Source organism: Lindgomyces ingoldianus, assembly GCF_010093535.1.
Source record: "Lindgomyces ingoldianus strain ATCC 200398 unplaced genomic scaffold BDR25scaffold_3, whole genome shotgun sequence".
Lineage (NCBI taxonomy): Eukaryota > Fungi > Ascomycota > Dothideomycetes > Pleosporales > Lindgomycetaceae > Lindgomyces > Lindgomyces ingoldianus.
In genome coordinates this window covers 1,910,358-1,937,256 of record NW_022985164.1, presented here as the reverse complement: position 1 = coordinate 1,937,256, position 26,899 = coordinate 1,910,358, and the positions used below count along the sequence as shown (strand labels likewise).

The window sequence follows — 26,899 nt, the reverse complement described above, 5'->3', positions numbered from 1 at the left end:
TGGAACCTATCGCATTCATCGCAGATCTTGTCGCGCTTGAGGTTAGTGACTGGTGGAGCGGCGGCCACAAAGGCGGCGAGGGCGGTGGTGATAAATAGAGTGAGCTTCATGGTGGCTGATGAAGTAATGGGTTGCTGTTTGAGCATATAGTTGGTAAATAAGTGCTGAGTTGAAGTTGGTTTAGTATGGAGGGTTGGGTGGAGAGAGAGATGGGGAGTGCCCTCAAAGAGATGAGCTTGAGGTAAACGTGAAGTGAATAGACAAAGCTTGAGCGGTGTGGAATTCACCGTTCAGTGTTCAAAGCATGGACTACAGGCAGAACCCCGGGAGGCGGTCAAGGGTAATCTCAGTCAGTGCCACAACCTTGACGTCATGTGAATGTGGTTGTTCACACACAGTATTCTCTGTAGTAATCTGTCTAATTACAGTTCAAGCAAGGGACAAATCTACTCAATGCTGTTAACCCCCTTGAGCAACGCTGGCTGTTTCCCCTTCTACGGGTCAGAAGCCCCGACAGAGTGAATTCGAAATCCAAGGTTATTCATTCTGTCCTCGAGGTGGTTGGGTTGGTAGCTCGAGATGAGAAGCAAATGTGACGATCCATACGCTCTTTGAGCGTTGGCCCATATACGCACCCATCATTAAGCTCCTACCTACCTCTTCAAATTGAGGGGCATTTAGCGCTGTGACTAGGGTGCGGGGAATGACTAGGATACAGTAAATGGCTTTGTATAGATTGGGAGAGTGACAATTAGCTCACGGGTGGTGAGTAGTGGTGCGGAAGAAGCTTGGAAAGTGTGATAACGACGGTGAAGATTCAAGCAGGGTCAAGTGACCTCCGAAGCACTTAGACTCGAGTCACAAGCAAGATTCAGACAATGCTGTTCATAATGGGCCCTTATACTAATTAATCAACATTTCCTATGCCATAAATACAAGGTCCTTGCCTACACACTATAAATGTATCGTTCGCCAGGCGATAAGAACTTGCATGGAGTCGCTAGGCGCAATCGCAGGCAGCGGGATCGGCGCACCAAGCTGGCAACGATTATACGTGCACTTTCTGTCGAGTTTCACCCAGAAAATGTGAGACTCTGAGATATCCTGATTAGAAAGGCGGAATGGTGACCTATGTCCTGGGAATGGCAGCTGTAAACCTCACAAGAATTGCAGCATTGGGGTAGGTTACCACACCGGTGTCACTCTTGTAAGCCCGTGATTACAAGGTTACGATAGATTTAGTTTAAATACATACGATTCTGCAAGCAAGATAGTTGCGGCCACCTTTGTCGCACGGGCCTAGTTTCTCAGTCTTGCTGGCTAGGGCGGTTGCTGCCAATGCAGCGAGAATTAAAACACCAGGAGAAGAAAGAGCTTCATTTTGGTTGTTGAAGGTTCTCCTCGAGGAACTTGGATCTTGTTTTAGGTTCCTGTATGGGCAAGCGGAGAGGGTACAAGCAGAACAGAACTATACCGAGTGATTATGGGGACCAATGAGAGGTCCTATGGGTTACGTGGATACCTGAGGTGGGAAGGGAGGTGGTATCGGGATGAGAGAATCAGGTGCAAGACATTGATATCGAACGGGTGGCTTAAATTGACAGTTTGGTCCTAGGATGTCCCTTCTAAGTGGTATATGGACGAAAGCTTGAACTAAAACGCGACACACCATATCAAGTCATATATCATGTAAGAGCGATGAATGCGATTCTTCAATTATGACCAACTATTTTCGACGAGGTTTCAGACCAGCAGAGTAGGAGAAGCAACAGGAGGGTATTTTTGCTAGACGGTCGATTACCGGCGAGTACATGTTCAAGTACGCGCCTCCCTGACTACCTAGTTAATTAGACCCCAACAACCAGGCTTTCTTTGAGTGGTTATTTCCGACCAAATACGGTTAGCTATTCTCATATATCTACTTTGTTGAAAATTGATATGATACGGTCTTGATTTCTTGAAAAAAAAAAATTTAAAAAAAAATAAAAAAAATTTGCCTATTGTTTCTACTGTAATTTCACATGTTTCGAAGATTCTAAGGTGAGATTTAACTTCCTATGAGAAAAGATGGACACGGTACATTTGATCTCAAGAATTTCACCTCTTTGGGTGGAGCCATCCGCCTCTACTACGCCGAGTTGCGCTGGAATCCGGATAACTGCCTCCTGTCGAGTCCCGGACTTGAAACTTCTCACTCCGCTTCAATGAGAAAGACTCTCGAAGGTCCGCTGCAAATCAGTACTTGATTGCATACATCGGCATATGAATCTGGGGGCGCGGGCCAGGAAAAATATTGACTAGCATTAAGACTAACAGCTTCACTTTAGTCTACAGTCCACGGCATGACTTTCGTCCTGTATCAATCCCGTGTTGCTCTTTCCATTGCCTACTCAAACCGAATAACATATGGGCAGGCCGACTCACTCCAACCTTTGAAATTATCGTGTCGGATATTCGTCCCAGTCTTCAAAGCATTCCACATATCATAACCACTGTTCATCATCAAACCGACATGGTGGATACCCTCTGGATTGTTGGCACAGTCGCACTTACCACCAAAGAAGACGGCATCTCCAGCGCGGCGATTGGCCCACGCGATTTTCCTACGTTGGAATTAGCATCGATCAAACAAGCAGTGTGACAGGTGGAAGAACTTACTTGTACTTCAGCTTGCTCTCTTTAGCGCAATACATGCTCCTCGTGACCCTCAGGCCCTCTGAGAATAAGTCACGACCAGTGACTTGGCACACAGCCCATGAGACGAGCCCGGAGCAATCGAAGCCCCCGCCGGTTGGACCTTTGCAATTTCCACCAGCCCAGTGATCTGTAGCGATGGTTAGCGAATCTAAGCTGTAGGAAGGCGGTATGTGAGAGAATATAGCTTACAGGGTACTCCCTCCTGAGTCTTGGCCTTTGCCAAAATCTTCTCTCCCAAGTTCGACCCACTACTGGGAGGTGGTGTCGATGCTTCACCGACGCAGCACTGGAACGCATCCGGGCCGGGACAAAGGTTCTGAATAAGACTTTGCTTAGCTCCGGTGCAGTCTTGCTTCCAGCGACAGTCGCCGCTCTGGTTGCCACTGCTGCATTTCGGCTTGGTACAGCACTTGATGTCCTCCGGAGTGCCGGGACAAGCGTTGGAGATGAAGGTTCCTCCACTTTTGGTGCAAGACGAGGTAGCAACGCAGACACCTGGGGCTCCGCCTGAACCAGTGCAAGCACCGTTGACAGATGAGCGCGGGAAAGCGACAGTTGCTTCGACTGCAGCGGCGGCGAAGAGCAGGGAAGTGACGAGTTGAAAGTGCATCTTAAATACTGGAGGTATTGTAATACAATTAGACAGACAATTCACTGAGTTCCTCGAAGGATTGACTGGGGTAAGAAAGGATTGCTCGGATGATGAGTGAAAGAATCCATTTCCATAAACTTCGCGACCTCATATATAATTGACCAAAACGAGACGAAAGTAAGGAGGCAACTTGCAGATACCTGCACAGCTGAGAATCTCTCTGAAACCCGATGTCCGCCCCACAGGTCGTATTCTCATATGCTGCAACCTTGCAAAAAAACACCTCATACATATCAGTAGGACAATGATATGCGGGCGAAGACATTGACATCAGAGGCGTAGAATCGTACTTCGCATTCTCAGCTACTTTTGCGATTTTCTGTCGGCGATGATGGCGAAGGGAGGTGAGGAGAGGAAGTGTGCCACATACCAATCACCGAATACGAAATTTCGGGAATGCCAAGCTGTCGCACAAAACACCTCGAACGCTGCAAGCCACATTTTGACCAATAGAAATTGTTTTGTTTCTCAGATGTGGCGCGAAACTTATTTGTTCCTGCGTTTGAGCCCTCCAGAATCTCCAGATGAAGTGGCTTAATCTTAATTACGACATCCGCGATCGACGGGACAAAATTAGAACATCTTGTTGGTACATGGTGATACTGTCAGATGATCACGTATAGAGCGGAATACCATCACGAACGACGAGCTCTTTGGGGCACGTTTCTAGCATGCTCTTCGCCTTCGGGTACTTGTGCCGGACAACTTAGAGTCTTCTATTTGAGTGTCAAGGGGAATTCGGGTAGGTCTTACAAGTCGGTGACTGCACATGGAAAGTTCAAAGCTCAACTCCATAAATAGTTGTGATTGGCCTGTATTTGGCCAGTCGTCCTTCGAAATACAAGTCGGGAGGTCTTCTATCAATTCATTCGAGTTGACACCGAAGAAGAATGAGAGTGAGTACAGATCCACCGTGCCTTTGTTCACCACCCAACGAACGTTGGACAGAAGGGTATCATTGGTCATGTGCATGAACATGTCGGCCAGATTGACATCGAACATCTCAACCCACGTTCAATGTTGGTATATACATCCAAACCAGTTAATAGTACAACACGAACAGCTGCTATCGGCGCTGTCACCTTCTTGTCTAAGTATACTTCGGGAAGCTCGAGAGCGAGTGCGAATATACGAAAGAACTTTCGCGTAAACTTAATCAAGGCCTGTTGGTAGGGGAGAACTCTGGACTTGAAACCGGCAGTACTGATTCTGCTAGCCCGACACTAGATTAAATCAAGATTTCAGGCATGTCTAGCTGGCGCTTCGGGGTCGTTCTCGGGCTTATACCCCAAGAAAATGCGTCCTTGAAATCTGTAGTCAACAGTTATTTTGGAGTAGATATACACATCAGTGTCAATACTCGCCTCCCAGTTTAAACATATTATCATTCGTCTCGTACAGAGGCTCATATCCATGAAAGCGAGCGGTTTTTGGTTGATAGACCTGGAATTTAGTCTCCACTGGAACACCAAAAAAGCATTCATTGCAGTAAAGGTTGTCTTGATAATGTCTCAATTAACCCACGGTTCTTGATTTGCATGACGCCTACGTCTGTTCATGCTGCTCGTGCTTCCTTTGCAAGAGCAATTCCATCATCAAGTGACGACTGTACACACGAGACACGCCGACAGTAGGAATATCTGCGAATCCGCCTCCCCAGCTGGCTGCCCTCTTTCTAGATATAACTTTCTGGAGGTGAAGCTCGTCAAGTGCCTCAGCTGTTGGGGCTATCGCCATGATCGGGATTGTTGATCAAGAGGATATCGTAGTTGATAGTGAGGCGGCAAGTAAAAAGCGTGCTTGGATATAGTCTCGGGCGAGCTGATTTGAGATTGCGGACATGTGGGTCGAAATGCTTATCCATGTTCAGTCATCGTTCCGGTGGCCTATCTAGGCCAGGATAGCACAACGGCGATCTGAACTTAAGCAATGTGAAGAGGTCCAGTACGGCCATCAAAGAGTTTGGAGCGCTTATCTCCGCCATCATAGTTTCAATACTGAACTAGCAACTACTCTGTGTGGTCGCACCACCTTAAGAGCTACTTACGTGGGGAAATGGCCAGATCAAGACAAGAGAAGACACGAAAATAAATGGAAGCTTTCTACTTAGATATAGGGAAGTTCTTACGTATAGACCGGGGCGGCGGCAGCAGGATTATATGTGGCCTTAAACGGACTAGGGAAGTTTCTTGTCACCATTCACCAATTTCCTAGTGCTAATGTCTGTGTTAGGATCTGGAGGCGGGAAACCAACCTCGCAAGCCGTAGCAGCGCAGACAAACAAGATAGAGGATGCCCGTTTGGGTAGCGGCATCTCCCTTTGGCAGTGTAATATTTAAATGACTGGGGAATCAAACAGACGATCGGTATTAGTGCTACTGGTTTCCTCTATCCTTAGCGGGCTTCTGGGTTTACGATCGAGCCGGACAAATATAGACCCCTCAGTGCTTAGAGGGCTAAGTGGTTTGACGGCGGCGCATTGTAATTTTGTGCAGAACTGGAGCTGCGATGTGATATCCAGAAGAGCAATTGAAGGGGTTGTACGGGTTTACAACTAGGCAATCATTAAGACTAGTGTGGCCATTGTATTTCTAATTGCCCTGAGAATTAATGTTCCCTGGACATTAGCGAGCGTTGCGTGGGAGCTGTACCTTGTTTCGTCTTGACTATGCCCGCGACTGTTTTTGCTGCATTCTTCGTCGCAGAAACGAGCACAATCCATCAGTGTGATCAGATTGCGTTGGCGGATTTCGAGCCGCAGTCCTTCCAAGAAAGCATTAAGGAAATGTGGTGGGCTATTAGGTCCCAACGAATACTTCTAATAGCCCTGCCATTGTTCGTTGTTAAAACGCCGCTAGTATTGGACAGCTCGGTGAATTCGAACAGCTTCACGCTCCGAACCGGAATCCTTCACGGTCTCTTACTGATACTGGGTTGTACCGGTCCTTTTTATCTCAATGCTCTAGTATTTGGCCGAAAACAAACGGTGGAATCTCCTACACTGTATTCCATCAAAAGTCTGGGATATTTGACTCCCTGTTCTTTCAGCTCCATCTATAGTTCATCGATGCTCTGTCCAACGGCCTTAGACTCTCGCCTGCAGGCATTACAGTCGCATTACACCAAGATGACATATTAGAAGGAGTTTACAGTCAAGTTCGTTCTCTTCGTCTCTTCATTTGGCTGTCTGCACTACCTCTAGGCGGCTGATTTGTGGAGAACACAATGCAGTTAAAGGAGAAGCCACCATGCCAGTCCAAATTGAGAATAAATTAGGTGAGGAGGAAGAAGTTAATTCAACGACGGGACAAACGCATTAGATAACAATGAGTGGCGGGGAGTAGCCTAAGGAATTCCCAGGACTGGAGAAATTTTGTGCTGGCGTCGAGGCAGATAGTTAGATTCCACGCTAGTATCAATTCAGTTAAAGCGCACGTGATAGCGCGGTTTAGGTAGCTGGCCCGTGTGCTTCCTGGACTCCAAGTCTCACCCCTTGTCCCTTCACACCAAACATATCCCATGGACCAGCACCCTCAATGGATGTACTTCTGGAAGGACTCAATGCGGCTCAGAAAAGTGCGGTAACTAGTCCTGCGTCTGTTGTGCAGGTTCTTGCTCCCCCAGGGTCTGGGAAAACCAAAACATTAACAGCGCGCGTCGCGTACCTCATTAATCATGAACGCCTTCAGCCATGGAACATTATCGTTTGCACATTCACGATCAAAGCGGCGCGTGAGATGAAAGAGAGGATTCGAGGCATGGTTGGAGATGGCATTGAAGCGAAATTGATCCTGGGAACATTCCATTCCGTGGCCCGACGCTTTCTTGTCCGGTACGGCCAAGAGATTGGAGTTGAGAAGAATTTTGGAATCGCCGACACATCCGACAGTCAGGCCATCATAAAACGCATTGTTTCGCGGCATCAATATACCGTGGAACCTTCCCATGCCAAATCCCGGATCTCGAAGTTGAAGTCGAAAGGAACCACGGCAGACCAGTTTGCGGCGACTACCAAGAAAGCGGAAGAACATGAATTTGCCTGCGTGTACACAGAGTACCAGGAAACTCTCAAAGCGTCAAATCTCTTAGATTATGACGATCTCCTGTTACGCTGCACGGATCTTCTCAACAAACACCCAGCTTGTGTCTCGAGCATTCAGGCTGTCCTAATCGACGAATATCAGGACACAAATAACGTCCAATATGAGTTGATGACTTTGATGGCTCAACGAATGAAACGCATTACCATTGTTGGAGATCCCGATCAGAGCATCTACAGTTTTCGTTCTGCAGAAATAAAAAACCTCCATCGCATGAGGAAAGACTATCCGGAATCCATTGTCATAAATTTGGAAATGAACTACCGCTCCTCCGGCTCTATCTTGAGTTCAGCTATGGCTATCATCGAACAAGACGAAAGCAGACCGGATAAGGCATTGCTGGCCACTCATTGCGTTGGCGAGCAGCCAACTCTCCGCCACCTCGCCACAGCACATGTGGAAGCACAGTGGATTGTTGAGGAGATCAGTCGATCGAAGACTTTGACAGCTGGCCTCCTGAACTTCAATGACTACGCCATTCTTCTTCGCTCTGCAGCGCTATCACTTTCTATTGAGAGAGCACTTGGCAAAGCTGGCGTTCCGTATCGAATGGTTGGAGGTCGGCGATTCTTCGACCGCGCAGAGATTAAGATCATGCTCGACTATTTGCGCATAATCAACCAGCCAGATCACAACGACGCGCTTACGAGGGTCATCAATATTCCTTCGCGAAAGATCGGCGATGTGACGGTGAAGGCGTTGCTTGAGGAAGCCGAGACGAGAAAGATCACTCTTTGGAATCTCATTCTCAATTGCGCTCAAGGTAGGAGCAGGCCTCATACCAAAATTTCGACGCAAGCACAGAAAGGTATCGATTCGTTCGTGAATCTTATTCTCACATCGCGTCGGAAGCTTCTCCCTGACGACGGCGAGGAGTGTTACCTTGTTGATCTAATATTCCACGTGCTTCAGAAGATATCATTCCAGGCGTACCTCAAGAGCACTCACAAAGATAATTGGGAAGAGCGCTGGGCGAACGTCGAGGAACTTGTAGCCCAGGCAACTCAGATGGCTTCTACCGCCGGGAATGAAGAGAATGCGGAGGACGCACTCCCAGTCGTCGAGGGTGTCGAACAAAGGAAAGACACTGCTGCAGACATCCTATCGAAATTCCTTGCCAATGTCGCCTTATCAACTGAGGTAGAGAGGCCAGACGGAGAACAACCCGACCAAGTTACCATCTCCACAATACATGCTGCCAAAGGTCTTGAGTGGCCGGTTGTATTCATCCCCGCAGTATACGACGGGTCAATACCTCACTCAAGAGCTGAGGACCACGACGAAGAACGACGGTTACTGTACGTTGGCATGACACGAGCACAGGGCTTGCTATATCTGAGCTGTCCCGTCAAGCAATCCGCTCAGGAGGAAACTACTTTATCCAAGTTTGTATCTTCGCGAAGCATCCAGAAGTTTTTCAGCTTTCGCGGCCCATCATTTGGATCTTCTGTCATCCAGGACCTCTCCCGAATTCTCCGGCGACCTTGCCCCCGGACCTCCGATGTTGAAACAGCACGTGATTCCGTTGCGTGCATGGAAGATGACCAATATCCGCTCAATCGAGAGGAGATAGATGGCGAGGAAGCATCATGGGGGGCACCAGCCTCACACAACGAAGGGACAATCCCTTCATTCAAACGCCGGAGACTAGAGACTCCAAAGGGCCTTGGTGGTGCAAAGGCTCCAGCGACAATAACGAACGCTGGCAGCTATTCCATATCGAGCACAACAATGCAGAACGAGAAGAGTGGGTTCACGACTGCCAGCACTCATCACAAAGTGCTCCAGGAGGCCGAATCCATCCGTATGCTCGTCGCTGCTCAGGAAGCGAGCTCCAGAAAGATTGTAGGGAGGAGAATGGAGATGAACTCGGCACGGACTAAATCCGTAAAGCCCCGGCCAGCAGGACAGGGAAGCATCACAAGTTTTTTTGCGAGATCAGGGAGCACTATCTCGGAGGAATCGAATTTTCTACTGGCTTCTACAAAGGTTCCGTCGTTACCTTGCTCTCAATCTACCCTCTCGCAACCAGCTCTTCCCCTAAGTGACATCTCCAACGTTCGGAAACTGTCCGATCCAACTCCTCGACCCTACAAAGCCCCATCTTTTTCAACTCACAGACCACGAAGTACGCCGATGAGTAACAAACCCAAGAAACTCGACCCTGAACCCGAAATCGGAGGAATTAGATATGTCCTATTGTCAAGTTCGCCCGTCAAACTAGACGATGACCAAGATCTTGAATCACAGGGATTCTCAGTTAATGAGGAAGGCGTGAACGGAGAAGGAATCCCGACGAAAGTCTCCAATGGGATTGCTCCTTTGACGTTCTCTGGCTTCCGCTCTGCTTCCACGTTCCATACCACATCGATGGGACAGTTACAAGGTCAATCTGCTGGGCAGAGAAAGACGTTGGGAATGCGAAGGAGCGTCCAAGGATGGAGCGTGAAGCATCACCAACCGCCCCGACCTCGGCCGTCGCGACAGGCTGAAGGACCTTAGCTGCTTAGACTTCTCGGAGTGCTTTGCGTTGCACGGCGTTGATATGCCATTGATTCGAGCTTGGGCTCTTTAGCGTTGCACATTAAATATTATCGAAGTGGTTAGGCCATACGCAGACCAAACATAGGTCCGTATCTCTACAGGCCAACGAAGTGTCATGCATTTTCACCTGGATATGATGGTATTGGACCAGAGTGGATGCTTGGCCTTTCCCTCTTCCAAAAACCACACAATACATATTTTAACACTAAAAAAACCCTCTCTTCGGTCTCTCACCATCTACTAAGCAAGGATAAAAGGAGAACATAACCCAAAAAAAATACGAGAGGGGAGGATCGAACTCCCGACCTTCTGCGCAGTACATTAACCAATGTAAAGCAGACATCATGACCACTAGACTACTCTCGCGGCGGATGCAAGTTTACTAGTTTTCAAAAATTGTAAGATATATGATCATAAGGTAAATTATTCATAAAAGACTCGGCTTCGCGGACAGGTGTGGAACCGGTCAGCCAGAGCGGGGAAGAATACTCGGTAACTAAAAGAGTCAACGGGAACAAGCGGTCTTCGATGCGGGGTTGTGAGTGGTGGCACGCCGCATTGTCTATCAACATGGCATTTTATCGACGAAGGACCGATCAGAAGAGACTTATGGCAGAACTTAAAAAGAACTAATTACATTCCTGGTGGAAGGTGCCCACTCACTATACCCTCACGAATCTGCCCCTGAGCGCTCTCCAAATTCGTTCTGAATGTTGTTATCTGATTGGCCATACGTCGCGGATTTACTGCCGCTTATCTCCGCCTTTAATGACATCGACTGGTGAACCCACGCCATTACTCAGCCTTCCTCATCTCCAACCTGCCACCTTCAATCTCACAACCGACTCTGATTCCAACTATACCCAGCTGGCAAAACCCCTTCTCAAATGTAATTGTAACCAACCCTCCCATAAAGCATGTCTCCCCGAGCACCCGCACACCTCCGCACCCTCCTGCGCACATCCACCCTCCTCCAACCCGCCGCCAGCCAACTCACGCGCAACATCCCACACTCGCAAGTCCAGGTTCAGCGGCGCTCACCTTCGCCATCGTCGCAGTCCCAGACACCCTTCCAAAGGCAAACAAGACAAGTCTCAATTACTACAACACCGCGCGGTGCGCAATGGACGCGCTTCACAACACCGTACTCCTTATCTTCTATTCGAACATTTTCAGCTTCGCGGGTACAATGGAGACCGAGTGAGGAAGTGGGCGGTGCGGCGAGTGATCCTCAAGCTGCAAAGAGGATTGAGGAGCTGATTGAGGAGATTAGGGAACTGTATGTTATGTCTTCCTTGGCCTTTCTCGCGCAACACAACAACCCTCCTAAATTTCCTTAAACCTTCCCCTATTGTTGTTACTGAAGAGGTTGTGTTTGTGAAGCTACGGTACAGCACGAGACGAATTCGAAATTGCCGCCGAAGAAACCGAAAAAAACACCACCTACGCACCCGATGACAGAGAAGCTGCGCGCGAGGAACTGGATAAACTGCTTGGATTCTACAACGAAATTATCGAGGGCGAGGATAAAGCTATTGCGGAGGAAGTCAAGAGGAGAGTGGGGCAGCGGATACGGGAACTGGAGAACGCAGTATTAGCAATGGAGGAGGCTGCAAAGGCTGGAGATTAGATATCGGGGTGGTAAGTGAATGGAAGGTTGGATACAGAGTCTGGGGCTGAAAGGGATTGGCGTCATTTTGGGGAAGAAAAGATGCACGTTTCATTTAGAATCAATCCACGTGGAAAGACGTGGGTATCCGCGGGAGCAGGGGGTGCTCTAGATTTTAGCTTAGTAAGGAGGTACGTGTACGAATAACAATATCTGTAAGATATTAGAGTTAGGGTAAAGATCATCCTCTCATAAACATTCGCTTCTTTCTTCCCTTCTTTTCTTTCATTCACTCATCACATAGATTACTTCTACCCCAACCTCTTTGCCCCGACAACATCCCTAGCCACAATAGAATTCCAAGTGGGCTCAAAACACCATCAATCGCCCTGAGACAGCCGATACAGCCATCTCCCCCAGCAGCAGCAGCAGCAGGGAAGCCAACACTGATGGGTGTCCGCCGGTGCCTGCAGGATTGAGTCCAGAATAAAAGGTTGCAAAACAAGCAGCAAGAGGTCTATGAACAACAAGGCTTCCTAGATCTGAAAAGACTGAACGTTGAAGTTAGAACGGCTCAGGAATTGAATGGAAGCCGGATATAAGTTCAGTAGCAATACCTTTCCTTCCTTGGCACCAGTACATCACTGAAGTCATATGATCCTCGTAAGCGGGCTAGGGACCTTGCGAGTGTCATTCCTGTTTCTAATAACCTTCATCATAAACATCTCACGAAGCCTATATATGCCCTGTCACAATGCCCAATCAGAAGGCTTTCCTGATCCCCCAGAAAGTAAATCATCCAACTCCCCCAATTCATCAAGTCCTACTCCTCCCCTCTCCCCCTTCCTTCTCCCTCCCCTAACCTCATCCTCTTAATATTCTACCACACAGAACCATTCAAAAAGCTCTCCCTCCCCCTCTCCCTCACATGCCACCAACTCCTCCAAACCTCCCTCGCACCACTAAAAGTCCCTTTCCAAGATTTCTCTGCTTCCTTCCCAAACCTAAAAGCGGTTCTCAAGCGCATCAAGCCTATAAACGCAGCTGGGAGGCCGAAGGAGACCTGGTGTCTCTGTGTCGATTGGTTGCGGTACCGGCCTATGAAGAAGACTTATTTGGCTATGAAACAAGTGGGATGGGGTAATAAGGAGTACTATGACTCGCTGGTAGAGAGTTGAGAAAGAAGCCCTCTCAGCAATTTCCTGGGTGTCGAGATGCGGCAAGGCCAACAAGCGGTGGTATGACTCACACACAGCATTTAAATTCTGCTAAGTGCTAACGCCTACAAGTCATGGCGATCACAGCTTGTGGAGCTAGACCTTGACATACTATCGGATGCATGCATGAATTCAGAGGTGGAGGTAGAGTATGCTGGTCCGAGCATGCAGGAGCTCCAAGTTACTTACCTCGTAGTAATCGGGGCGCTAATAATGCTTGTGTACTACCTAATAAGGATGTACCATAATACTCTGGCGGTTCTTAATGATGCATCTCAAGGTGACAGTCCCACTGCTTTAAACAGCACAGGTATTTTCTTGGGAGCAAAAGGTCACACTTAACCCACAGGGTAGGATAAAAGGAATGGGAATCCATGAGAGCAGCGCATGTGTCGAATTGTCTAGGGTATGGACGCATATGAAGAATATATACTGTGCTATATTTACGTCGAGGTTAAAAAACACTCTCATCGACACTGTTCCTTTCTCATTCTTTCCCCCCTCCTTGCTGGTATTGTTATCACATAGTCTTTCTTCTTCAACCCACCTAACAAAAATCACGACATGCCTCTCCAAATCCACTCAAATCGCTATGGCTAATACTCCTGGCACCACCACTCAACTAGTTATCCCTATCATCCATTCAATCACCTGGGAAAAGTCTCTAAAACCGAAACGACAGCCATACTGCGTAACCTGCGTTCTCAACTAGTCTTCCAGCCATACTTCAAGCTTCTGTCACTTACAGGACCGACTCGTTGCTAGATGGACGAGATTGCAATCCTTGCGAAGAGTGGCTACCCCATCTGACAAAGATTCGAGAGATTACTCGATCTACGTTGATATCATGGGGAGCCATTCACGAAGATGAGGTCCTCATCTACTTAGAGGGTTTGCGCAATGCCGAGCAAAACCTTGCAGAATACGCAGACACCATATATCTAATTGTTTCATTGAGCAGGACTTTCGAATCGGCATTATGCGGATTACTCATAGAAGATGGGGTTTTCGATGGGGATATGCCAATCTGCAGCCAGGCCAAGGATGCCGAATACCCTGTCAAGTGGGTCGCTAGCCTCCAGGAAGAGAGAGTGGCAGGTAGCCTTGAGCAAGAAATCTAGAGAATATGAACGAAGAGGAAAAGTCTGACGCATTGCAAACATTACTTGTGATGGCTTGGAGAATTCCGCCTCCATCACAGCACAATGGCATTCGGTGCGTGCGGCATCCTTCATGAGGATAGTGATCATGGTGAGCTTTTCGAATATCCGTCAGGCTTCAAGAGCTGCACTCATATGACGAAAGCTATTGACTTTAGTTCCACACTGAAAGTCAACTTTCGAGCAACTATGATTTCTTGTACGACCTCCACCAAGGGAGGGTATACACATTCTCAATCTCTTGGACGGGAAACAACAGTCAACAGTCATATTTCCCGCTAATGCCGTAATATAACTGATACAACTCTGCCAGAGAAATTGCTTTATATGGCTCTTGCGGATCGTGGCGCTTGGGGGAAACGAATACTTCCTCGCCTTCTGGAGATAGCCCTTTAGAGCGGCGCGACAAGGGCTTAGAAGCCAGCTCTGACTAGTGGGTGAAAGCAGCGTCACTGTCTCGGTCGAGTTGGCAGGGTATTGCTCGATCTCCAAGTCTCTTCAAATAGTCCATGGCGAGGTCGGTACTGGTGTTGGAAGGTCCTAGCCAAACGGTGGCGTGACTTGCATGTTGATATATGCCTCTCGTGAGTTGTACCTGCCAGCTCTTTTCATTGCCGTCTCTTTGATTAATACATATAGCGTCGACCTACATGATGATAGTTCTCGTTTGCTGCCATAAATGGAACAGAGCCGAATGCAGCTTCTTCGTAACTGGTATGGAATCTCTATCTAGAAGAATTCCTTGAGATAGTCGGGATTCCCCCAAAAATACGATAAAGCTTTATACTCTGGGGCTTGTTTGAGGGAGCATTGGGGGAGTGTGCATTGCGGTTGCTCAGGGTCGTTGGAAATGGGTAGGAGTCAGATGAGCCTGATCTCTTCGGCATCCTTGTCCAACGGAGAATAAACTATTGCCAGGATCCTCAAGGAAAATAAAGTTTTCCAAAGCAGAAAAGGGCACTACCGAAGCCACTTCTGACCCTGTCAGGTTGAAGAGATAGGACCAAGAATTAAGTTAGGGCTGTGCGTTGACAAAGCTGAAGCTGACTTTGGACCCGAAGAAAGAAAGGCAGAAGGACAAGTGAACAGGGAGAAGCCTAGCTTACTACAGCATGTTATTACATACCGTAGATCATAATTAGGGTACAATTCATTTGTTAAACACCTTATTGGAATAAATTAGACCGTAAATAGGATGCAAATATCCGTCCTGAATTACACCGTCATGTTCCATGTTAGGTGACAAGATGCAGTGTATATGTCAGAATGAATAGTAACCAAGGTACAAAGTCCAGTTGTTTAATTCAAAGTGTATGTTCCTTCCCTCGGGATGCCGTATCACTCGTATGGAATCCAGCGCCTGCACAATCCAAAGCCGTTGGATATCGTTAAATACAGGAGCGACCCGAAACACCGAACACCTTACATTCGACCCATTTAACTCGCACAAAAGCTCCCGAAAGGGATATTCCAATCTCAAGTTATCGATCTTCACAGTAAGCACCATGGGCGAAACCACGGCCTCGTGGCCGCGCTCAGGGGAATCACCACCACCGCCCGGAGTTTCGGCTTGTGGTTGCACACTGTAGACAATGTCGCGTGTTGGACACAACTGCACACATGCCACAGACATTCTTCCCGCAATCTCGACATGCGAATGTGTTGCTTGAGCCGCATTCATCCAGCTCCATGTCGATTTCCATCTCGTTGGTCTCACTTTGGAGCACCCCATCACAGTCGTCGCAACGCGGAGGATCCCAAGTCTGTGGAGCCACCTGGTGGTGTCGAATCTGAATGGTATGGGACTGCACAGGCGGAGCAGGTAGCTTCCAGAAGGCATGGAGAGTTGATTTCTGGACGGCTGGCGCGTGCTGAGGAGCTAGTTGGGCGGAGTCGGAGAGGATAGGCTGGGCATGTGGATAGTTGCGCTGGGCGGAGAAGAGTTTGTTGATAGTGTTTTCTTGAGGCATCATTAGTCAACCATACCATCATAATACTGAGAGGATAATATTATACCGTGTATTACGCGCTCATCTGGCCGATTGTCGCGGAACCTCTTACGCGTCCGACTCCCCACGTCCGAGGACGACAGCCGCCCAGGCCGCGATTCCCACCACCGCCCAAGGCTGAAATGCGATGATATATCCAGATCCATGGCGCCGTCGAATTGGTGCGGTATTGGCGTTGGGCTCTGGGCTTCGGGGGTCGAGGCTGCGAAGCTGGATGTTGAGACGGGTGAGTCGTCCATTGATCGCTTGCGTTTGAGACCCATTGTGAAGGTATTGTGATAGAATGTGAGATAGAGCGATGCAATAATAGATTTGTAGTGGGGTGAAGAGATGGGATTGTAGAGTGAAGGTGGGTGGGAGTGAGACGAGGTCAATGCTTAATGATGAAATGTGGAGAGGCTGGCGCGCTTCAGCCATCGTCGCGAGACGCGCTCGCGTCGGGCCTTTTTGACTGTCAAATGCACCTCAGCTCTCCTCAGCTTTCGAATTTTGAAGCAATGGCTTTCCCACCTCATCTTTGTCTCTGTTCTCGTTAACATGACCGAGTTAAAGCGTTGCCCGTGAGATCATTGTTGGTTATATGCACGCGACGCCAAGTCACGTGTCTACAGAACAGCCTTGGAGTGCAAATCGTAGAATCATGCAAAGAAAGGACATGTCTTATGACTGCAGTGGCGCCGTCTACTTTATCCACCCATATGATTCGCTATTCTTCATAAAGCTGCTATTAACAGCATGGATGCGTTGTCATCCACCACGGGTTGTTGCGAACCAACCCCACCACGAAATACTGGGCCCCGCAGGGAGCTCTCGAAGCTGTCACTCCTCACTCCTCACTCCTCAAATATCCCACCACCTAGCACTCTAATGGCCACTCGTCCCGCAACCCATGCAGGGTCCTGGTACTCAGACAACAAAGCCACCCTCACACGGCAGCTGGATCAATGGCTGGCCGCCGTGCCGTCCTCCACAACACCCATCGGCACCGCATCCTCACAACAGGGTTCCGTGTCTATCCCGCAAAAGGGCGTTAGAGCCGTCATAGCACCGTAGGCGACGAAACGCTCGGTGAAGAAGGGATGTGAAGCTCATGGTTAAGCAGGCACGCTGGATTTACATACTCCGGGCCTGCTGCTGCATGGGCTTATAAGAGCGTGGACTGGTCGAAAGCGTGGGTTGACTTCTTCTCCTTTGGCAACCACTACCAAGGGAGTGGTATGTACACTAACTGGCGAGCAGCGAGCGTATCTTTCTCCTCGGCCCCTCGCATCACCACTACTTGACTGATATCGAGACAACTGCATATTCAGCATACGCCACCCCTCTAGGGAGCCTCAAAATTGATGATAGCACCGTATCAAAACTAAAAGCAGACTGGGGTATTAAGGTAATGGCTAGGGACGTAGACAACGACGAGCACAGCCTGGAGATGCATTTACCTTACATCTACAAGATGCTGTCACTGTACGCGCCCCCCACTACAATGGCAACAACAACAGCAGCAGCAGCAGCAGGCTCATTTATTTCCCCAATAGCAACTTCCCCAACGCCACCAAATTCCCCACCCTCATCCCCCTCCTTGTCGGCAACACTTCGGGCAGTACCGAACGCCACTACGGAGAAGCCCTATCGCCCTACCTCCTAGATCCCACCAACATCTTCATCATCAGCTCTGACTTCTGCCACTGGGGCTCCCGCTTTAGATACACCTACTATCAACCACCGAATTCCAAACCAGTGCAGCTCCGCCCCTCCTCTAGCGTCCCCACGGCCTATAAAATCCATGAGAGCATCGCAGCGACTGATCTCGAGAGCATGGATGCGGTGGAGACCGGAAGCCATGGCGCCTTTCTCGAGCAGTTGGAGCAGACAGGGAATACAGTTTGCGGGCGTCATCCTATTGGCGTGTTTATGGCGGCTGTGGAGCATGTTGTGGAGAGAGGGGGTGAGGGGGATGTCGATGGGAAGTTTAAGTTTTTGAGGTATGAGAGGAGTGGGTTGGTTACTGATCCAAGGGATAGTAGTGTCTCATATTGTAGTGCATTTGCTGTGCTTTAATGATAGATCATGACTGTGGTTGGACTCGGGGAGCATGGGGTCAGGTAGTAGCAGTGGGGGAGATATAGAAGTATCAAGAAGTATCAAGAAGGATGCTTCTTGTTGTGAACACAGCTCCAGCTAGAGATACACATCTAGGCTGTGTTCTCTAGGCAAGTCGGCTATTACCAAATAGATTCACATGTATTGTTTGCACACCCCCATGTCCAGTCCAAAATAAGCTAGCACTAAAGAGAGCCCACAACCCTACACATATCCACGATACCATGTCACGCCCAGTGTATGTCCTCATCACAAGCAATCCTCGGTTTTCCGTTGTAGCTGAGCAAGCTGACGCTGTGCTTTAGCTTCTACGCATGTCGATATCGGGGCATTACCCCTCGTTATTCTGGGCCTTAAGTTACTCTCGAACTACTCTCCCCGTCCATCTCCTCACGCAGGATACGGACTTGTTTCTTGAGTTCCTGCCAAAGCACTAGTTTCCCAAGCGCGGGGTCTTCGTCTACATATCCGTTATGGTTAAGTGTAGTTTTCCCAAGGAACTCCGACAGTTCGTCACCCGTAGGAAGTAACTCTTGCGGCCCAGACCACTTCAGCTGATCCAAACCTTGGCCGGAGCGCGCAGCAATAGCCAAGAGTGCCGCAACAAAGGCCTCCTGCATATACGCAAATGAGAATTTGTCCGTAATCTTCGCTACCGCGGGACACATATCATCCGGGAACTCAATCTCCTCGTTATGCCTGAGTTTTCTCTGCCAGAACTGAGCGTACTGTACTCTCTGCGCAAAGTCCGGATCCGGAAAGTAATATTTACGATCGAAGCGACTGGGACGCTTTGCGATACCGGGGTCGAGTCTGTCGAGGTGGTTTGTGGAACCCACCATCAGGATGCCGTCATTGGATTTGAGGCCGTCGACTTCATTGAGGAAGTAGGAGCGTACACGGTCGTCGACGATGCTGTCCAGGTCTTCAAAGACGAGGTAACAGGGAGCGACCTCGCGGGCTTTGGCGAAGATGGCACGAAGGCTGTATTCCGGACCGCCAAAGGAGGCGAGGGTGCGGACGTAGAGTGTGGGGACAGTCATTTTGGAGTTTGTGGTGCCTCGTTGGTAGAGCGAGTGCATCATGGCTTTGATGGAGATGGTTTTGCCATTTCCAGGTGGCCCGTAGTAGATGATGCCGCGTTTCCATGGGACTTTTAGATTCTGGTATGTCGAGCGTCCATCGAAGAAGTTCTCCACATCGGAAATAAGAGACTTCTTCATGTCTTCATCGAGAATCACGTCCTCCCAATGGCTCTTTTGTACCGATTCCCACAGCTCTCGGCTCTTCTGCCAATACCCCTGATCAAACACCCAGACCTCGTTATGCAGCTCGACTCCCCAGCTGGTTGCTTGTTTCAGTAAGTCATCGACCTTGTGGTTCTCTCGTGTGAGGATGTAATGGATCGTGATTTCCGGATAAGAGGCCGTGCCGTCTCTACCATTCGCAATATACAGAATGAATTCGGTGTTGCCCCATTTGTACAGGTATTTTCCAAAAATGACACGCTCAGCCATGACGCCAGAAGAGCTATCAAGGCGGCGAGCAGGAGGAATGTAAGACCGCCATGACAGGGCTGGACCATAGACTGGGTCTTTAGTGGAGTCTTGGATGGGCGTGGCCGTTGCAAAGCCAGCAGAGGCATAGGCGATGAGATTGCAATTGCCGACAGGCACAACAATGAGGTCAAGGTCAGGGTACTGAGTTCGAAGAGACTGTACGAGGACGATGTCGGTGTTGACACGCTGGGCACTAGAGTGCTCGAAGTATTCGCGGGAGGTCTGGTCCTCGTGAGCGTTGACAGTGAAGCTGTTGCCTGTCATGGTAGCTGCTTTGGCAGGTGCTAGTTAGTGGGAAGCAAATGTGAAGATGGCAAGACTGTGAGAGAATGCTGCAAGGCGGCAGTGTCAGTGAGAGATGGAAGGACGCCTTCAGACAGTCGTCAATCGCGGGTTTGCTTCTTTCGTTCGAAGGATGAAGGAGCTTGAGCTTTGCGCGTCATGGTGAGGCGGAGCAAGCACAAAGGATGGCCGGGCTTCCCCGCGGGGAAGGTCTCATGTTCATCAGCATTGGCTTACATAATCACCATCATGTGACAAATGTGCTCCAGCTTTCAGACATGAACAGAAATCGCATATTCCTGATGTCTTCCCGAGAATCGACATCCAAAGCGTTCCTTTTTGAGAGGTACGCCTCGGGGCTTTCCTTAGCGTCATCGGAAGCCACCCTCGTGCATCCTCCGCGGCCGAAGCCGACTGAGCGCCAAGTGGTACCAAGACGGCAGGATCAAAGGCGAAGGCCCCAAAAAAAAAGCCACTCGTTTCGTTCAACGACACACTCGAACGATCTCAGTCCACACGTTCAAAGCACAACAACGGACGAGAGGATGAAAGCCACCTCGGTGGGGCTAGGAGACCACCTGTAAGCCATGCCTCGTGGAGCTGTCAATCGCGTGGCCAGCACATGGTCTCAACGTTTTTTGTAGTTCCTTGGCTTGCGAAGCACAAGAGTGCCCAGAAATAGTTTGCTCCAACATCACGCCATCTTCGCGGTTTCTGCTTTGAATGGATCTTGGGAAACATGGTGTTGTGCCTACTTTCGTACGACCAGAACCTGGCGGACAGGTGTTTCTGTACAGCTGGGACCGCCTAGAAAACCCCAAATCGATCATGCGGACTCTAGTTTCGGATAACGAGGCATCTGGGGACAGCCTCGACCACGGCGGATAAGGTGGAGTCCCCGGATTTCTCCTTCCTTGAACTCCACCACAATCTTAGGAAGCGAGCAACCTAGTGTCTCGCAAGGTCAGCTGATTATGGACTGATGAAATCCCCAAACAGAACAACTACTCCATCTTCCACGAGGCTTTTTCGGAGAATGGAGAGGTACTTTGTGGTTTACTTTCACAGTAGGAACCTTCGCCATGAAAGGTAGGACGTATCGAACAGCCCTATAGAGTCATCTGAGGGGTAGCCAATTAATATTGATTGCACCATCTCAGGAACCACTTTGAAAAAAAAGGGTAAGGAGCAGAGGGTTGCAAGATCCTGGTGAAGATCTCGTATATTTGTAGTGCCACCTTCAGATATATTGTGTGAACGCCGTTCACCCAAGATGAAGATTGAACCCGCTGAAATGGGAGCTTAATGTTTGGTAGGTGGGATTATCAGGTCGTCCAACAACGACGACTGGAGGACACACCGATGGCAGAGTATCTCTGTCTTTCTATTTTCGAAGAGTAGCCCAAGGGACTGCCGCTTTCGGTTTCTCAATGCCGTCTGATCTCTCGGAAGTACGGGATGATTCTAGTGCTATGTGTCAGCCATACGCATGGAAGGGAAAGAGAGGGATGAATCCTTCGAGAACTGCTTCCATGCCTGCTATGTCTCACCTAATTCCCTCCAGTGCATGAAACGATTTCAACGCCGACGATCTCAGAGAAAGTACACTGGAAAGCTCATGCAAGAAACGATGTTCAGCCCGTGAGGTACAGAGGCAGAATGCAAGGTCATATTACCTTGAGTGTACGGCTAAACGTGGCTGGGGACACTGAATCCTGACGGTTCAAGAACGTGCCTTCAAATTCGGACTACATTACTCTGCCCTCAACTACTCTACAACCAAGGTGTTATTAGTGCGATAAGGCAGTCCGCGATGAGAAACATTCATAGGCGGCACCGCGAAAGTATTGATGGACTATCATGGAGTTAATTTTGACAGTTAATTCCGCGCGATGCAAATAGCCTAAAGTCATGATCGCGCAAGCTCGAAGTGTCGAATAATCCATGCAGAATCCTTTCAAATGGAAAATCCAATCACAGGTAGGAACAGACGCGCTAATGAGCAAGATGGTGTACGCAATTGAGTCCGCGACTGTTGACCTTTCAGACGAAGATATTGCCGCTGGCACTTCGTGGAAACTTTAAGCCCCCGGATGACTGTTGCTTTGCGATCAAAACTATTTACATGTCGGCTACAAGAAACTCAATGGTCAATCCAGCACAGTGGCTTCGACAAAGGGCTAAACCAGGGCTCGGGTGCGTGCTGTTGGCTGACATCTCCGCCTCCCGCTGGGCCGAATACCTGCAGCACAATTCACGGCCGTCGGCCTACTATGGTCTCAGGTGAGGTCTCGGGGAAGGCCCTCGCGCGGCCTTTGGCGGAAAGCTAAGGCCGGCGATGCCGCTATTTCCACGTTGCTATGGAGCCTTTCCTCACCGGCGGTCATGGGATTTGTATTTCGCAGACGCTTTGAAGAACTGTATTCAAAGACTCGTCGGCATCGCGATGGGGTGACGTCTCGTTTGGCTTGTTATGTCAGACCAAAGCAGGAGCCGGTGGCTGAACGCCCAGAACTCGCCCAGAAGCTTAGTTTCTCTTGCTCCTGAGCCATTCTCCAACTGGAGACACATTGCAGACCATCATCCTCTGCCTCATTCGAGAAGCGCTCGGACGACCTGCCAGAACCCTTCCGTCTGCTCCGAGCAAATGAAAATCAGTCGCCCACATCCTCACTGATAGGAGAGAGCCGACATGGATCAAAAGGACGCTCACTAGGAATGTCGACAGGAGGATCAGTGAGGTGGAGCATTCATTGCGGCACGGCAAGGAGCGCAAGAAAGGATGCCCGCTGTTTATTTCCACGCACTGAAGCAACGACCGCATCGTGCTCTCCCAAAACGTCTCATTAGAGGGTTCGCTGCTAGCATCCCCAAGGAGCACATGAGAGCGCCCCATTGACCGGGGCATCTATTTCTGCTGCAGCCGATATCCGCTAATTTCTGAGGCTCGAGCGAGATTGATGACAATAACGACAGCCACGCTCTCGAATCGCAGCGGTGCAGTCACGATGATGAAATTCCTTGGATCGCAGTCGGCGAAGTGGTTCGGCAGAGAGGCAAATGCGTCTCGACACCGCCCTCCGAACGTCCAGCAAAGATATCTCATGACGCAAAAACCAAGCGACGATCGGCTGGCGCGTAAGATGAACTTGTCTCGTTGTGTTCACGCCCACAGCGGACGTCCGGGGTCTCGGCGCACTTGTTTTGGCGCCGATCCACCGCGCAGGTGGCTGATGTGCTCGATGCAACCAACAACGGCAGGCAAGCTTTTTCGTCAACACTCGTTGACGCCAGTGCGCACGCTGCGACTCCTTTACCCGGCATGACCTGGAAAAGACGGGGAAATCAGTTGACTGGCCCGCTTCGGAGCATGTTTTGACCTAATTAACAATGCTTGGCTGGAGCTAAAGCCGTAAATGCTTCCACGGGTCCTGGCACACGTCGTTCGTCTGGGAAGCTCGAGTAGACGAGCTCTCGGACCGGTCACTCCTGGAAATATATCAGACCCCAATCCCCATAGTATGGATTCCTTTTAGTCTTCCCCTTCCCCAGCTTTCCCTGAAACCATTCCGTGAACTGGACACCTCACCAGCGGGTCACTTTTTGTCATTTTTAAAGCTCGATACCCTTTTCATCTTCCTGTTATACATCTAATACCGAGTGACCACAATGGCTACCGCTCACGAAACTACTGTATGTTGACGTTGCTGGCTCGACCCGTGTGTTGTCAGCACTCTCCCCGTTGAACATGCAATTGCTAAATGAATGCCCAGGCTACCGATACTGCTGGGGGTGAGACCACTCTACTCCACAACAAAGAAATCAATGGCACCAGTGGTGTTGACCATGCTGGTGGTGTAGCAAAAGAGAGGAAGCCTTATGGTGACTATGGTTGGTCTTCCTTCGCGGGCTTAGAACTAGCTTCGCCGCTAGCTCAAGTCATCTCATGCTCATATTCGTAGGCGGTAACCCTCTCGCCCACATCCGCACGAATGACCCGGAGCTTCGCCTGCCTGCTTTCGGTGGTGATTTCCAGCCCGGTCTCTACAGGTTAGACAAGCACCGCAGACGTGTCGACCCGAGCCGCTCGCGTCGATCTTGTACTGAACATGCCTAATCGAGTTTCAGGGCCCCTAGTCGTAAATTTGCCAACCCTGCGCCTCTCGGCCTCTCTGCTTTCGCTTTGACTACGTTTGTCCTATCTTTGATCAATGTTGGAACGCGCAGCATTGGTTCCCCAAGTCTTGTTGTAGCCCTCGCCTACGGCTATGGCGGATTCGTCCAGCTTCTTGCTGGCATGTGGTAGGTTTTAATGTATCGATTGGTTCGATCCGCACTCACGAAGATGATAGGGAAATGGCTGTCGGTAACACGTTTGGTGCCACTGCTTTGTCTTCCTATGGCGGTTTCTGGCTCTCATTTGCCATCATTCTCACTCCAGGGGGGTTCGAGATTGAAAGCACTCTGGTCAAGCACGGAGAGGCTCCCTTCCTTAACTCCTTCGGTCTCTATCTGATGGGTTGGTTCATCTTCACCTTCATCCTGCTGCTCTGCACCCTACGGTCCACCGTGGCCTTCTTCCTCCTGTTTTTCACGCTCGACATGGCCTTCCTCCTTCTCGGCATTGGTTACCTTCAATTCGACGAGGCGGGTCCCCAGGAGGGTTGCATCAAGGCGGGTGGTGTGTTTGGTCTTCTCGCCGCCTTCCTCGCCTGGTACAACGCCCTGGCCGGTATTGCGGACAATTCCAACAGGTTAGTCATTCTCACCAACAATTCCCCGGTTCTCAATAACGCCGGCACTAACATTCTACTCACAGCTTCTTCGTCATCCCGGTTGCGCACTTCCCATGGAGCGACAAGGGTCGCGAGAGGCGCGCGAAAGTCGACAACGAGGCGGCGCGCGTTACTGAAGCCGTCGCATAAACGATAGCATGAGAAAATTGTTGCATGTGTTTGTATTTGCGTTATGCAATCAGGGATTTGGAATTTGGGGGAGGATTGCAATTGTGCACGTCCTCCAGTCTAGTGTCTGTCTGGAAAGGATCGGTAACGGCGGGAAGAAAGTATCTGCACCAATCAGTGATGCCAAAGCCTTTCCGCCGCTGACGTTGCTTTGGAAGTACCCATTTTAATGCCATTTTTGGATTATTGGATTTCTTTGACTCCATGGAGTACTGGTTGCGCTACACTACTATTGCCTCTTGTTACTGGTGGTTTTGCGTCATTCACTGTTCACGTGCGCTGTCCCGCTGCAAGCTCCAAGGACCCGAGATCGAATCCTGAGACACAGATCGCTCATTACGCATATCGCCCAGCTACCCCGCATGTCTTGTCCGCTGTTGACTCCTATTCCCTCTATCTGTCTCTCCCGGGCTAATATGTGTAGGACTTGCCTGAAAAAAGTAGTAACTAAATTAGAAGCAGCAATCTGCAATCGGTATTTCCGCTTGCTACCCAGCCATGGATGCAAGGTTTCAGCGGTTTGTTCGAGCTTGCCTGCGCCATGCCTCAGATGCTGGCCCAAGCTTTGGTGCAGGACGGTTTTGGTATGGGTACGGACAAAGGCGATTTGCGCTCGTCTTCGCTGGTTGAGGATTCCTTGCAATTAGAGTTGGGGTAGGGGCATGACATTGTGTTTCAGATGCTTCGATCTGAGCGGAGAGCCTCCTGGGTATATCGATGAACATGGAATCGAAGGGCCGAATACCTCTTTCGGCAGTTCTCTAAATTTTTGGGACGTTACGGAAATCTTTATTTTTATCCACTCACGACGTTGCGCTCTATGTTTTGCCTCACGTCTCTTCCCTGTCCTGGTGCATACCAGTACCTGGTACCTACAGGTCCATCAGGTCAGGTTACCGAATACCACCGACCTGGTTGCGAAACGCTCCAGGACCGCTCCACTCACTCCACCGACGTGGATGTCATGCAGGGAAAAACGAAAACTGTTCTGACATGATTCTGGAAGAATTTGGGGAGTGACTGAGGCAGATAATACACCGCTCATTGAGTTACACCGCTCATTGAGTGAGCCTCTTCTGCCTTCGCCGCCTCTTAGATCTGCTGTTATGGGCAATGTCTGTCTTACTTCTCAATGGCTAGAGCGTCTTTCTGCTTCTGTCGTTCTTCTTCTGCTGGCGTCCTTGTCTTCAGCTGCAGCGCGTGAATCCCGCCCTCTTGCGCCATCTCATCTTTTAGAAGCGCGTACACCATTCGGTGTCGTGCGGGTTGCATTTTGGATGCGAAGGCCTCGGAGGTTATCGTGACGCTGTTGGTTGGTGTCAGGTGATAAAGTTGCTTTCATCCATGATTCCAGCACCAGTCGGGATTTTCTGCATGAAAGCTCAGACGGAAACGTACCGGAAATGTGTCTATCACAGGTCTATTAGCAACTAATTCAATTCGTACACGACTGCGCTCTCAGGAATCCGAAGGAAAATAGTTTGAAGCACTACCATACCTCTTTCGATGTAACACCCTGCATGGCCTTATGATGCGAATGCAAATGCGAATCATTAAATATCTCCAATGCCGTCGGTTTCAAAGCCTCTGTAATCTACATGCCGAACTTCATTAGCCTCCCGTCCCATCTTGGAAATTCAATGAGACTTTCCTTCATCCGCATGGTATCCTCCATTGGAGTCATGGATTGCGTCGCCATGCTTGACAAGAACCGTGTTCCGGCGAGCCTCGCAGATCGGAGGAACATAAAGTGGAACTTGAGTTTAGTGAGCTAGAGGGGAGCGCTCGACGAGGGGTGGGAATGCGGGATCTGTGATAGGATAGCATAGAATAGGATAGAAGTTGACCGATGGTTAAGGTTTGCGATTCGGAGGTAGATTTGCCGACCGAGCCTAGTGCCAAGGCCGAGCTTGGAAAGTCCGAGAAAATCATCGCTATTCCCTGCACGTCCTGACCTCCGAATCCATTCATCCCTCATCGGCCCTTTCACATCACGCGAAATGCCC

General features: G+C 49.6%; 11 protein-coding genes and 1 non-coding gene across 12 annotated transcripts; 5 read left to right on the top strand and 7 right to left on the bottom strand.

Annotated features, from left to right (window-relative positions):
* Positions 1-2,392: 2,392 nt before the first annotated feature.
* Positions 2,393-2,956, bottom strand: BDR25DRAFT_156457 (uncharacterized protein; the record flags this gene model as incomplete). Its single annotated transcript, XM_033683973.1, has 3 exons — positions 2,393-2,603; positions 2,659-2,824; positions 2,887-2,956. Coding segments are annotated over 3 exons (447 nt in total), but the record flags the coding sequence as incomplete, so codon positions are not given.
* Positions 2,957-2,977: 21 nt separating this feature from the next.
* Positions 2,978-3,235, bottom strand: BDR25DRAFT_159855 (uncharacterized protein; the record flags this gene model as incomplete). Its single annotated transcript, XM_033684020.1, has 1 exon — positions 2,978-3,235. A coding segment is annotated over one exon (258 nt), but the record flags the coding sequence as incomplete, so codon positions are not given.
* A 7,036-nt stretch (positions 3,236-10,271) lies between these two features.
* BDR25DRAFT_t7 lies at positions 10,272-10,359 on the bottom strand. The gene has a single exon. It is a non-coding gene; the product is annotated as a tRNA-Val (tRNA).
* A 447-nt stretch (positions 10,360-10,806) lies between these two features.
* BDR25DRAFT_300578 (uncharacterized protein) lies at positions 10,807-11,846 on the top strand. The gene is made up of 2 exons (XM_033689402.1): positions 10,807-11,272; positions 11,377-11,846. The coding sequence occupies exons 1-2, from the start codon at positions 10,911-10,913 to the stop codon at positions 11,621-11,623; spliced, it is 609 nt and encodes a 202-aa protein (XP_033553504.1). The 5' UTR covers positions 10,807-10,910; the 3' UTR covers positions 11,624-11,846.
* Positions 11,847-12,356: 510 nt separating this feature from the next.
* Positions 12,357-12,780, top strand: BDR25DRAFT_310011 (uncharacterized protein; the record flags this gene model as incomplete). The annotated part of the gene is made up of 2 exons (XM_033691126.1): positions 12,357-12,392; positions 12,508-12,780. 2 exons carry the CDS (start codon positions 12,357-12,359, stop codon positions 12,778-12,780), a joined length of 309 nt encoding a protein of 102 aa, XP_033553503.1.
* A 1,689-nt stretch (positions 12,781-14,469) lies between these two features.
* On the bottom strand, positions 14,470-14,625 carry BDR25DRAFT_202949 (uncharacterized protein; the record flags this gene model as incomplete). The annotated part of the gene is made up of 1 exon (XM_033684411.1): positions 14,470-14,625. A coding segment is annotated over one exon (156 nt), but the record flags the coding sequence as incomplete, so codon positions are not given.
* Positions 14,626-15,276: 651 nt separating this feature from the next.
* On the bottom strand, positions 15,277-16,316 carry BDR25DRAFT_252819 (uncharacterized protein). Its single transcript, XM_033686201.1, has 2 exons — positions 15,996-16,316; positions 15,277-15,939 (listed from the first exon to the last, which is right to left on the bottom strand). The coding sequence occupies exons 1-2, from the start codon at positions 16,249-16,251 to the stop codon at positions 15,524-15,526; spliced, it is 672 nt and encodes a 223-aa protein (XP_033553501.1). The 5' UTR covers positions 16,252-16,316; the 3' UTR covers positions 15,277-15,523.
* Positions 16,317-16,693: 377 nt separating this feature from the next.
* BDR25DRAFT_68202 (UPF0103-domain-containing protein) lies at positions 16,694-18,244 on the top strand. The gene is made up of 4 exons (XM_033698919.1): positions 16,694-17,037; positions 17,091-17,159; positions 17,228-17,452; positions 17,524-18,244. Exons 1-4 carry the CDS (start codon positions 16,724-16,726, stop codon positions 18,044-18,046), a joined length of 1,131 nt encoding a protein of 376 aa, XP_033553500.1. The 5' UTR covers positions 16,694-16,723; the 3' UTR covers positions 18,047-18,244.
* A 197-nt stretch (positions 18,245-18,441) lies between these two features.
* On the bottom strand, positions 18,442-19,911 carry BDR25DRAFT_339599 (P-loop containing nucleoside triphosphate hydrolase protein; the record flags this gene model as incomplete). The annotated part of the gene is made up of 1 exon (XM_033693408.1): positions 18,442-19,911. The coding sequence occupies one exon, from the start codon at positions 19,909-19,911 to the stop codon at positions 18,442-18,444; it is 1,470 nt and encodes a 489-aa protein (XP_033553499.1).
* A 3,779-nt stretch (positions 19,912-23,690) lies between these two features.
* BDR25DRAFT_375677 (uncharacterized protein) lies at positions 23,691-24,971 on the top strand (the record flags this gene model as incomplete). Its single annotated transcript, XM_033697402.1, has 5 exons — positions 23,691-23,820; positions 23,892-23,979; positions 24,058-24,231; positions 24,282-24,683; positions 24,749-24,971. 5 exons carry the CDS (start codon positions 23,691-23,693, stop codon positions 24,852-24,854), a joined length of 900 nt encoding a protein of 299 aa, XP_033553498.1. The 3' UTR covers positions 24,855-24,971.
* BDR25DRAFT_68072 (uncharacterized protein) lies at positions 24,959-25,432 on the top strand. The gene has a single exon (XM_033698918.1). The coding sequence runs from the start codon at positions 25,063-25,065 to the stop codon at positions 25,306-25,308; it is 246 nt and encodes an 81-aa protein (XP_033553497.1). The 5' UTR covers positions 24,959-25,062; the 3' UTR covers positions 25,309-25,432.
* Positions 25,433-25,655: 223 nt separating this feature from the next.
* BDR25DRAFT_300576 (bola domain protein) lies at positions 25,656-26,729 on the bottom strand. The gene is made up of 4 exons (XM_033689401.1): positions 26,545-26,729; positions 26,392-26,487; positions 26,292-26,302; positions 25,656-26,199 (listed from the first exon to the last, which is right to left on the bottom strand). Exons 1-4 carry the CDS (start codon positions 26,590-26,592, stop codon positions 26,016-26,018), a joined length of 339 nt encoding a protein of 112 aa, XP_033553496.1. The 5' UTR covers positions 26,593-26,729; the 3' UTR covers positions 25,656-26,015.
* Between the last annotated feature and the right edge of the window lie 170 nt (positions 26,730-26,899).

Bases quoted from the DNA above. Each gene is read 5' to 3' on its own strand.
- BDR25DRAFT_300578 (XM_033689402.1), top strand. From the start codon at position 10,911: ATGTCTCCCCGAGCACCCGCACACCTCCGCACCCTCCTGCGCACATCC. The intron at 11,273-11,376 runs GTATGTTATGTC...GTGTTTGTGAAG, and splicing joins ATTGAGGAGATTAGGGAACT to CTACGGTACAGCACGAGACG.
- BDR25DRAFT_252819 (XM_033686201.1), bottom strand. From the start codon at position 16,251: ATGGGTCTCAAACGCAAGCGATCAATGGACGACTCACCCGTCTCAACA. The intron at 15,940-15,995 runs GTATAATATTAT...TGATGCCTCAAG, and splicing joins AGATGAGCGCGTAATACACG to AAAACACTATCAACAAACTC.
- BDR25DRAFT_68202 (XM_033698919.1), top strand. From the start codon at position 16,724: ATGGATGCGTTGTCATCCACCACGGGTTGTTGCGAACCAACCCCACCA. The intron at 17,160-17,227 runs GTGGGTTGACTT...ACTGGCGAGCAG, and splicing joins AGCGTGGACTGGTCGAAAGC to CGAGCGTATCTTTCTCCTCG. The intron at 17,453-17,523 runs GTACGCGCCCCC...TTTCCCCAATAG, and splicing joins ATCTACAAGATGCTGTCACT to CAACTTCCCCAACGCCACCA.
- BDR25DRAFT_68072 (XM_033698918.1), top strand. From the start codon at position 25,063: ATGCCATTTTTGGATTATTGGATTTCTTTGACTCCATGGAGTACTGGT.
- BDR25DRAFT_300576 (XM_033689401.1), bottom strand. From the start codon at position 26,592: ATGGCGACGCAATCCATGACTCCAATGGAGGATACCATGCGGATGAAG. The intron at 26,488-26,544 runs GAAAGTCTCATT...TTCGGCATGTAG, and splicing joins AGGATACCATGCGGATGAAG to ATTACAGAGGCTTTGAAACC.